Source organism: Sphaeramia orbicularis, chromosome 3, assembly GCF_902148855.1.
Source record: "Sphaeramia orbicularis chromosome 3, fSphaOr1.1, whole genome shotgun sequence".
Classification (NCBI taxonomy): Eukaryota; Metazoa; Chordata; class Actinopteri; order Kurtiformes; family Apogonidae; genus Sphaeramia; species Sphaeramia orbicularis.
This window is the reverse complement of record NC_043959.1, coordinates 33,320,556-33,332,398: the sequence shown is the minus strand read 5'-3', so window position 1 is coordinate 33,332,398 and position 11,843 is coordinate 33,320,556. Positions and strand designations below refer to the sequence as shown.

The 11,843-nt window shown below is 37.7% G+C and overlaps 1 protein-coding gene across 1 annotated transcript; it reads right to left on the bottom strand.

The window, feature by feature from the left end:
* Positions 1–2,146: 2,146 nt before the first annotated feature.
* On the bottom strand, positions 2,147–11,157 carry dnaja2a (DnaJ heat shock protein family (Hsp40) member A2a). The gene is made up of 9 exons (XM_030125778.1): positions 11,001–11,157; positions 9,692–9,751; positions 8,123–8,352; positions 7,920–8,000; positions 7,620–7,753; positions 7,124–7,320; positions 5,116–5,260; positions 4,665–4,792; positions 2,147–3,318 (listed from the first exon to the last, which is right to left on the bottom strand). Exons 1-9 carry the CDS (start codon positions 11,076–11,078, stop codon positions 3,130–3,132), a joined length of 1,242 nt encoding a protein of 413 aa, XP_029981638.1. The 5' UTR covers positions 11,079–11,157; the 3' UTR covers positions 2,147–3,129.
* Between the last annotated feature and the right edge of the window lie 686 nt (positions 11,158–11,843).

The window sequence follows — 11,843 nt, the reverse complement described above, 5'->3', positions numbered from 1 at the left end:
GGCTGATGGTGTCATCTGATGGAGACGTTTATCACGAATTATTAGCATCAAACTGCTAAATTGATTTTATCAGATTTATTTTAATGTAACAAATAATATCTCTCAGTTTTTCTCAGAAATATTTGTAGTTTTGAAGACTCGGCGCGTGATTGCAAATATGGCGCCAAAATTTAAGATAACATTTCAAATCTTAAAAAAAAAAAAAAAAAAAAAAAAATTATACATTCTCTACCTTGTCCCTCGTCCTTCTGCATGTTAGCTCGTATGAAATAAACAAAACAAAACAAAACAAAAATAATAATAATAAATTAAATAATGTTTCCAATCTGGTTTAATTTTTTCTGGTTTCATTTAAGTAACAGTGGGAAAATGCTCTATAATATTATGATTCACATCTAATTCTCTATCATGGACAGTATGACGTCAAATCCATGAAATAGTGGAATTGGAATGCACACATTTTAAAAAAAAAATAAATTAAAAAAAAAAAAAGATAACAGATTGGAATCCAACCTCAAAGTTGCCACTCACTTCGGATTTATTATGATACAATTATGAGAATTCACGTTTTCCCTGTTCGTCGACATACTAATTTCCAAAGCTGACAACAAGCTAAACCGTGTTGACTCATTAGTACAATTTGCAGAAGTGTAAAGTTTATTTTGTTTTGTTTTGTTTCAAATCATTCACCTGAGCTAGAAAAAAATGGGCTGCAGTACCACCTTTAACCACAACACAGAGTGGCGCTGTTTATAATAACATCCAAAATGAGATGCATGTCATCAGCAGGAGAGATGATTACACTGGTCAACAACAAATTTATTGTCTAAGTTTTTTGAGCTGATTTAGGATAATTTTGGTGTGCTGAATCCAAAAATCACATTAATTTTGCTCAATCAGGTCAACTTTCTGAACTATGCTAAATATTGGCTTTTTAACATTTTTGCTTACATTTATGGGCATTTTCACATCATATGATCTAAAATTCTTTCATATTTCTTGCAATAAACGAGTTCTGAAGATTTTACTTTTGCCAATTTATGATTAATGGTTTTTTTTAATATTACAGGTGAATGAAATGGCTTCGACTAGAAGATCTTGCAAAAATAAGCCTGATGTATTCTGCTACATCTGCGGTGAATACATAATAAATAATAAATACATCCTGTTAGAAAATGATTTTTTTTCTCTTAAAACCTATTTTGGGTTAGAACTATATAAAAAATCAACTGATAAAGTCACAAAAATGTAATCAATTTTGTGAGATCAAATTTTTCAAAATCAAATTAGCAAAAAAACCTGACCTGATTGAGAAAAAAAGATGTCATTTTTGGATTTAGCGGTGCAAAATGGTCCTAATTCAGTTGAAAAAACCTAGAAAACTTGCAAAAAACATTTTTTTGTAACCCAGTGTTATCATATTCCTCTTGTATTTAATAAAAACATGCATATCTAGTAAAATGACAGGACTTAATTTTTTTCACCACATCCAATTCACTTTTCAATTGCTACATTTGCCTCCTGTGCAAAGTTTTGTGTTGATGAAAAAGCCTGAATTTATGACTAAAAAAATTACCAGTATGAGCAACAACCACTCGGAAATGTGTTACAAGTGAAATCAGTCATTTTCCTAAAGGGGAGGGGGTTACACTCCTTGTATTTGAGCAGTTTAACGCAACTTACTACTTATCTTGTGACACATCTTCTATATTTCAATGGCTTCTACATGTGAATATCAGTCATCGGTCTTTTTTCGTGTCGAACATTCAATGCTTCAGCATCAATCAAACTGTGAAGGTGTTTTAATCTAGTCACATTATACTGAGGATGACATGAGATCATTCACTATTGCAGGGTACTGACTGTGGATGGAAACCTTTGGGGGAGGAGATTAAAACCAATACAGGCTTAAACAGAAGGGGGAAAAAAAATGTTGCTCAAGTATAAATGGAAAGTGGTTTTGTGTATTAGATAATGTTTCTAAAAATAAAAACTGACCTAAAGACATCAAATTAAACCAACTGTCCAGAAGGATAATAAGCATTTAATCAAATCATTCCAGCGAGTAGACATTTTACTAGATGGCGTGGTCTGTTATGTCGTAACACTAGACAGAACACAGGACACACACACTAGTGACAGTACATGATATTTGAACAATTTATTCAACAACTTCATAAACATTTTCTTAAGAAGTGTGCTGCTTTATTTGACTGATGTTTCGATAAGTGCAAGAACCAAAGCTTTTTTACATGCACATGGTCTCAGCACAGATACAGGCTATGGGTATTTATTTCACTTCTCATTTTTATTTTTTAAAAATTACACAGCTTTGAATACAGCAGCTGATGAAGCTTACCAACAGGCAGGTCAATGATATACACATTACCTTTTTTTTTTTTTTTCCCGGTTTGAATTAAAATATAAAGAAAAAGGGAAACAAGTAAAAACCTACAAACAAAGCAAGTAAAAATCAAAAAAACAAATCCTACAAGTGGCGCTGAGTAGATGAATCCATGAATACATGAGTCCGAGGATCTGCACGTCACATTGCTCAGCTGCTTTTTTTTTTTTTTTTTTTCTCCTGTGTATGCACATTGGTTAGTTTTTAAATTAATTATTGTAAATACTATGAAAACAAAATGCAAGTCACACACTCAGCAAACAAGAGACATTCCTTTCTTCGTCTGATCTGGAGTTCCCGTAGGCAGAGGGGAGGGGACTTACAGAGGAGTAGAGGGGTGGGGGTGGGGGTCTTCCAGAACGCCAGATCACAGTTTTCCTACAAGGCTTGGGATTCAATGAGGCAACTGTATGCTTTGATACATAACTCAAAACCCCTCCCACCTGAATTTTGCTTAAAGTGTCTCAATCTGTTTAAGGTGCAGGGTCCTAAATCTTTTTGGCCGCCCCAGTGAGAGTTACTCAGACAAAGATCAAAACGAACACACGCACTCCAATAGTCAACAATTCCAGATGCTGTGATTGAGTGAATGTACGTATGATCCGTGTCTCAGGAACTGCCAAGCCTCTTTATTTCGTCCTACCTCCTGTTTACTCTGCAACTCATACATTTTCTCCCCATGTACAACGTGGGTCGTGTGGTTGTTTGTGTGTGAGAGTATGACACTACTGGTGGGCGCACTGGACCCCTGGCCCGTGGTGGCCCCCCTCCTCATCGGAGCTGTCGTTGTAGGCCTCCCTGCGGTTCCCCGACGACGAGCTCTGGCTCACGTCATAATCCTGCAGGTCCACCTCCTCCGTGTCACCGGTAATGATGGGTGGCTCCGACCGCGAGGGAAGCATGTCCTCCAGCTCCTAACCAGGGACGAACATTTGATTTCAAGTTAAATATGAGACTTGAACTTCAAAAAGATATTAATAAATTCAGACTTTGTACTGTGTTCACATCAGGATCATCACCAAAGCCAATCAGAACTTTGTGGCATTTGGTTTTTAGAGTGACCTTTTACAGCAGCTTTCCATTTTTCCCAACATCCTATGTGACACTCAGCTTCACACAGAAAGTTCCTGACTCAACAACTTTGTTGCACAAACAGCAACGGCTTCAAATTCATTTGTTATTTTCAACAAACCAAGCGCTGGATGCAAAGGTGAGCCAGATCTCATGAAAGCATCGTCGATACTAGTTTTCTTTCCATAGCAAAGTTACATAAAAATAAACCAAAAATAAGTTACATTACCATATTAACTTCATAATCAACTCAATATTTAGATAAAATTTTTTAACTACCTGTGGAAAATGTGTAAATGAGAGCAAATGTATGAGTTTATTCTTTGGTCTTAAGATACAAAAACAACTTCAGAAACTGGAAAGTGTTTCTAAGTAGATATTACAAACTTCAGAGAAACATTTAAAACCAGAATAAAATTAATCCCTGAATGGTAATAACTGGCTTAATGTCCCACAGGAAGAATATTAATGTCAAACACTAGAAGAACACAGTTCACTTTTTGAACTGACCCACATTATAATACATGAGCAGTATTTAAACAATATGCAGTTTTATCATTTGTCGGTTGTATCTCGTCTGTCTATAATCCATTTGAGTTCCAACCACATACATCAAATACAGTGAAAACAAAGCAGAGTGATCAGCTGCTTACATTGATTTAAAAAAAAAAACATACAGAGAACAAATTTTAGAGGCAATGTACTTAGTTTTAGAGACTGTATAGGGAGGTTAAGCGACTATCTGATATTGCCGTTCATACTGTATCACCTGTGTACTGTGTGGCTTAATGCAAACAACCATCTCACAATCAGTTTGACGATTTCTCAGTTACAACAGCAGACATCAGTCAACACAACAGGTTCCAAAATATCAACCAGAACCACAAAAAACAATCCAATGACAAATTAAATGCTCAGGTGCACCAATCATCTGCTTGTATGATCAAACTGACAGACCTGCCCATTTTTAGTGTTTTTTCTCTACACAGAACATTTACAAGAAACTGTGCAGAGGAGTCTGTTTATCACTGATCACTTGTTATACGTCATGGCAAAAAATATATAATTCCAGCGGCACAGTTATGTCCCTGTTAGGAATAAGATATGACCTTTGAGACATATGAGTGCATGCATATATAACAAACATCACACTGACTAACAGGTAGTAAGAGGCAGTGACATGTCATACCGCAAGTTTCTCTGGGCTGATCCAGTTGTTGCTGGGGAATTGGACATCGAACTTGACATACAGGTCTCCCTTCTCGAAGGGGTTTCGATACTGTGGCATGCCCTCTCCTCGCACCACCCTCACTGAGCCTGAGGAAAAAATGCAAAAACAAATAGAAACTATTCTTAACCATGGGGCATGGACATTCCGGTCAGGAGGCCAATGTTTGCTGGTTAACTCCAAACAAAACAAAAACGTTATGGTCACAGTTCATTACACAGCATATCTGCCCACTGATGATACATGTTTTTAAACTTGTGTGCTTACAATCAAGCGCCCTACAGTGTTTATGCATCAACACAACTTTCATCGACTTCCTAATCTGCTTGGTCTCTCTGTTTTTTGGGAGGTTATATCTGGGAATTATCCAACAGGGGAAGAAAAAGACGAATAGAAGACCTGACAGGGTTACCTGGTTCAATGACTTTGCCTGCAGGATATTTAACAACAATCTGTCTTCCATCTAAGTGTTTGAGCATAAACTGGAAGCCGCACAGCGCCTCCACCAGGCCGAGCTTGTGGTTCATGAACAGGTCATTGCCATCTCGCTTGTATGTCTGAAAAAATAAAGTGTGAGAAAAATGTGTTAATACATTTTCTTCATGATGGAAGATTTAACAAATGTTTCTATATATGTTTCAAAATATTTGTAGCCTTTAGTCAATTAAAACACTTAATCAGGGTTAAGACTCAATGTTAATTGATATTACACCATCAACAACAACCTGCCCCTGCTGCTGGAGAAAGGTGGTGGTATTTCTACTACTACTACTGGCTTCCTTTGTTTCCATATCAAGTCAAAATTTAAACATTCTCAGTGCAGAGGAAAAAAAACAGAACTCTGAAGAACATCTGGTTAGGCATGAGTAACATGCACAGTCCTTGTCAGCAGTACCTACAATCGCTGTAACCTGTCTGACTTGACATCAATGGCTGATACCCCATGGGAGAGGAAGCCTGAGGCACATTTCTACAGCTCAGTCTGCTGTTGTACTTGAACTAAAAAACACTAGGCTGTCTACTTGGTCTGTATAAGCCTGCATTTGACACTGACACACTTGGCATATGGGTTTCTGATTCATTCAACACACATCTGAATGGTATGCAAAAGAAAAAAAAAAAAAAATCAATATAATGAGTCAAATATTTTTGGTAAACTACTGCATTGTCACACAAGTCATGATTTTAATAGAAATGGTAACTTCTAAATAATAGTGTGAGTTCTGCTGATGTCTACACAAAAATAAAAAACATGTTTGCTTGAGCCTGCCACTGTGTTAAGGCTTTATAGACCAGGGCTTCTGTGTTACATACATGTAAGTTCTGAGTCTGACATATTTTACCCTTATACAACATTTGGATTTCGCACTTCACCATAATGTGATTTTTTTTCTAGTTTAATTAATGACCTTTTTACATTTACAACAAACACTGTCACTTCAAAATGGCCAATGTTGGGATTAACACCTCACATAATCCTGATAATTCAAGTTTTCAACAGACATTTTATGTCTATATGACATATTGCAGATGCCTGAAAATCAAAATGGTGGTCTCAAAGTTAAAGAAAGCCTTTGAGCAGCAGTGTGTTCAAAATGTCTGCTGTTTTTGATGTATGATACATGCACATTTGATGTACCGGATGCAAACGTCTGATACTGAAGGTCAATAAAAAATAAATTATATGTCTGCTGTTCATAATACAGTCAAGTTAACAGTATACTCCATCTGTTTCTGAAAACTCTATAATGATCACTGCAAAGTTAAATATCATTCTAAATCCTCCCATAGAATATGAGATGGAGCTGAGTTCAATACAGACAACACAAAGACAGCAAGCAAAAGCATATTCAATCAACTTGGCATGTAGCATCGTGGGGATGTAGTCAGTATAGTGAGGTCCATCTTCAATATGACATGTATTCATAAAAGTGGGTGCATTTTCGATATCTGCACAATGTTGAAGTTGACAGCTCAGCAGTGTCATGTCAATCTGGCCCTTAAGAGGTCTGAAGCAGCACCAGCTGGAATTGACTACAATCGACCTCTATAACAATGATGCAACGGTGTTTGTGATGCCAATAAGATGTTCAACATTACTGGACAGCCACTGAAGGAACTGCTGGTAGTACTTCATCTTTGCACTGATTTCCTGGCTACTTTTGCTCCAGCACATTTTACATACACAGGAAACATTACAAGTGCTGTGATGTACTTGTGAAGTTTTCACCCTACCTGAGAATATCACCCCAAAAAAGAATCATAAGTCCTTGAGGTGAGGGATGTTACAGGGCAATTAAAGTCACCTTTAAATGTGCAAAAAAAATGTAGCAACTGAAAACCAAGGTAGCTGTTTGTCTCTGTCTAACAAGATAGAGGGCAGATGTACAGAGGTCAGTAAGATGAGCTCATAATCCTACCTCATGCTCTTTTTCCTGCAGCACAAGGACTATGTCACCAGGCTCAACGCCAGGTGCCTGGTCAGCTTCACCTCCAAAGGTGATTTTCTGGCCGTGCTTCATGCCTTTGTCCACATGTACCTCCAGAATCTTCACCTCCTTCACAACTTTCTTGCCCTCGCATTTTTTACAGCGGTCTTTCTCACTGATGACTTCACCTGTGGAAGATTTCAGAGAATAAGGTGAAGATAGATCAATATTTTTATTCATTCTTCACAGGAAAAGTGTTTTCACATTCCATACAGCCACGGGGACACAGAACACCACTCACAAATATGACATGCCACGAACCTTGCAGAACAGCCATTTCAGAACCAATTACCCACCACCACACACACATCCATCTAACACATTAAAATCTTTTTTTATTTTTTATTTGAAGATCTAGCCTTCAAATAACAGACTAGAGCAGGATGATCAAAGTTTGGATCTATAAGTTCACATCTCTACCTCTTACCTTCTCCATTACAATCGGTACACACAGATTGCATCTGTTGGACCATCCCTGGAGCCAGCTGTCTGATCATGATGCGCATGCCACGCCCCCTACATGCTGAACATTTTTGTACAGCACCCGTCTTGCCTCCCTGCCTAGATACACACACCGAGGGATGGATGTATTGTTAGAATCGGAGGTGACCCTGTGCCACATTTAGAGCAAGATTTATACAGCTGCAGCAGCAGCGTAGACTAAATAAATAAACAGGATGTTATCAGTATGGACTACAGCACAAAGTTGCACATCTCTAAAACTTACCCATTACAAGTGCTACAGAGTACATTCTTGCTAAGTTGTAGTTTAGTTGTTTTCCCATTGTAGAGGTCCTCCAGTGACACCCTATTAAAAAAAATAATGATTGTTTAGGGATGTTTTTTTGCTGATACACCCAGAGTATTCAGTATATTGATTAGCAACAGCATACTTCTTAACTACTTCTAGAGACAAAACTGTGTTTTTACTTGAGTGGATGGACCATGTCCTCTCCTCTCCTTCGGCCTCCATTTCTGGAGCGGCTCCCCTGGCCTCCCATGAAGCCAAATAGTCCACCACCAAAGATGTGGGAGAAGATATCGTCCATCCCTGGACCTCCCCCACCTCCTTCCCGCAAGCCTTGCTCTCCACATCGGTCATAAAGTTCCTTCTTTTCAGGGTTAGTCAGCACTTCATAAGCAAAGCTGATTTCTTTGAACTACAGTTTAAGGAGATAACAAACAAAAGTAACAATAATTGATAAGGAAGACAGCATATACCTCCATAACATGGGGCAAAAAGCATGTATAAGAACATGGAAGCACTAAACCACTAGTAAAGACAAAAGATCAACCCCCCCCAATTATTCTTTGAGTTCAGCTTTGCTGGAAACTAAAGTGACAACATTCACAAGGAAAGCATGCTGAAGGTTGCAATATCCTTACATAAGGGTCATTCATACCTAATCACATGACCTGACTTCCAACATATAATCCTTAAAAGCTCCTGGACTTTGAAATCAAAAGAACAATAAATGCTAGTAAAAACACAACAATTTGCTAAAAAGAATTTACAAAAGTAAAATTTAAGGAAAAACACCTCCCTAAACTAATGTCAACAAATAAATATTGACAAAAATACTATTGACAGCTGAGTTGAATATGTAACATGACAAGAGCCCTGAAACATGTCCATGATGTCTAAATTTCATTATTTATCCCCTTTTGAAATACTGCTTCGAAACATAATTTTCACAAGTCTGTACTCTCATGCTGAGGCACTTGGGGCCTCAATTCGAAACATTTTCAATAACATTACAGAAATACCACACTGGAATCTAATGACATTATGTAGAGCAGTGGGAAGTCTGTCATTATACTACACAACAGTTCACTACACCAAACAGCATGTGCAAGAACATTAAGGATTTTAACTTGTAAAACATAAGCAAATCTTCAGTATAAAACCATCTGTATCACTGCCAGGATAAATACATCACACACAGACAGTAATACATTTAGGTGTTAAAATGAGGAAGCAACTAGGATTTTATACAACGTTCAAAATTTCACCACAAAAGTACACATGTGATTGACAAAAGCAGATTCATAGCATTGGGGATGTACCGATTGTTACATGTGAGGCTCGTTTGATACAGATATAATACCAATTTGATAATGGTCATTGTTTATTTGTTTTACTTATTCCCATTTTTGTGCCAAGTAAAGAAAGAAAGCATTTTTGTGAAAAATATGCAACTATTTTTGTTCAAGTCTTCACCACAATGTCCTTGGGCAAAAATTGCCTTTAATATAAACACAACTGATACATAGCTGCCTTTACCATCTGTGAATGTTATTTGAACAAAAACCAACAACAATGCATCCATAAGTGTTATGATTTTTTTTTTTTTTTTTTGTAAGTAGTGGGAGTATTTTCACTTCCAGTAATCCACCTTTAAACACATCTTCCATTGTGTCTGAATCATTATTACTCACTACCAAGTACTGCCGTCAGTGGGAAGATCAAACCTTTCCAATCAGTGGCATTAATCTTACCTTGTCCCCTGCGTTTGGGTTTTTGTCAGGGTGATATTCCTTTGCCAGTTTCCGGTATGCCTGAAATTGCGCAAAAGGAAGAGTGTCGTTAATCAAGGAGCTGAATCTCCGTGTTCACCAGAATCCCTCCACCATGACTCAAACACACAGAAACCTTATCTACATGTTACGCAACCACACGTGCCTTAACCAGCAGATCAACCGGCAAAAACACTTCAATCGACCCATCAGTCCTTCAGTGTTACCGACCATAACCCTGTCATAATTCAAGGCAGAGATAAAGTTCTGTTTTACAATACCATGTCCTTTATTTCACTTACGACGACAAACGTTTATTCACTACGTGTGACAATAAAACGTTAAGATAAAAGTCCGTGTGCCAATTAGCATCTCTTGCTAACACCAACGAGATACGTCTGATGTAGCTTTCGCCTCAAAATGCAGATATGAACGATCCCATCTGATGAAATTGGCTGAAAACCAGACACCAGATAAACGACTGTGTAAAGTAATGAAACGCTGTACACCAAAAATATTCTGAAGTACAGTACGTTAGCGTACATAGAGGTTGTGAAAATGACACACGGAGCTGGTTATCCAGCATCAACATATGTAACACTAGTCAGATAAGGCAGTAGTCTATCCTTGTCATGTTCAGGAGAAGACAAAACACCCAAGTAACTACAGAAACTGTATCATCAGGAGCCGAAAACATTTATTAATAAACGTTAACGTAGGGTTACTGTCCAACCTATTAACCGCACTGGGGTCTAACCTAGTTAGCTGTGGTTAGGGGTCAGATCCAAAGACGACATCCTATCAATATATCATCTGTCATCAAGTAAAACGTCATCATATGTCATCCTACTGTTAATAGCTTTCCATGTCTTGGAAATTAAAGTTTTTTCCAGAACCTTCAATAGATTTAAGCTAACTAAACGTTAACAACTAAGCTTGCTAATGCTACCGTGAGGTCAACAGTACGATGGGAAGCATCAAGCTAAATTAACGTAACAGGCTAACTTTATATTTTCGGTAGTATACAAGTCATAATCATCATGTGGTTGAGCCTGGGGTGTTAACTTTATCACGTGTAAAGTACAGTTATTTAACGTTACGGTCATATTTTTACATGCGCATTCGGGCCACTAGGCACGCTAGCAAAACGGGCTAGCCCGGCTCACAGCTAATGTTAGCTCCCCGCTCGTAGCAACCCATTTCCTGATTGCCTTGACAGTAACGTTCCCGAGCACGAAACACAAACACAATGTAAGCTGTCGTATCGTTTAACCTCATTCGTGTAACTCACCTTCTTTAGTTCATTTTCAGTTGCGGATGGAGATACTCCGAGAATGTCGTATAGTTTTGTATCGACCACATTAGCCATGGTGTTGCTGTGGATGTTGCTTCAGCAGGGAGGTGGATGGACAAAGAGAAAGAGCCGGTGGAAAATGTTTAGCTCGTGTCCTGTCAATTTCCGGAAAGTTCCCTTTGTGTGCCCACTGCTGCCCCCAGGCTGCAGGACTGCTGCACGACAGCCAATCTGACAAAACTGGCAACTTCAGAACTACTAGCAAACATAACATTTTCTGAAAGTGTATTGACATTAGTGAAGCATCACAAGGTGCCATAAATGCTGTGATAAATTCTCAGGATAGTAAAGTTCATGGATAAACACACAATCAGATAAACAGTAATTTCACCATTTACAACATTATAGAGAGATCTAGCCTTAAAGGTGAAATTATCACTTAAACAACACTAAACAATAGACCATTGAAATTATTACAAAGACATTAAGTGACCCGTAATATGTCAGAATTTAATAGCTGGTTAATTTTGCGACCCTGTTTATAATAGTGAAAATGCTATCTACAGTTGTGGAAAAAATTATTAGACCACCCTTGTTTTCTTCAATTTCTTGTCCATTTTAATGCCTGGTACAACTATAAAGGTACATTTGTTTAGACAAATATAATGAAAACACCAAAAATAGCTGATAAGAGTTTAACCCTCCGGTATCCAGGTGCGCCTTTTAGGCACACTTCGCACTTCATGTTAAAAAACTTCATATTATTTTTCACAATTTAAATAAGGTTAGAATTCAAAAGTTGTTCATTTTTGCATGATCTTTAAAATTCTGGCCACCAAC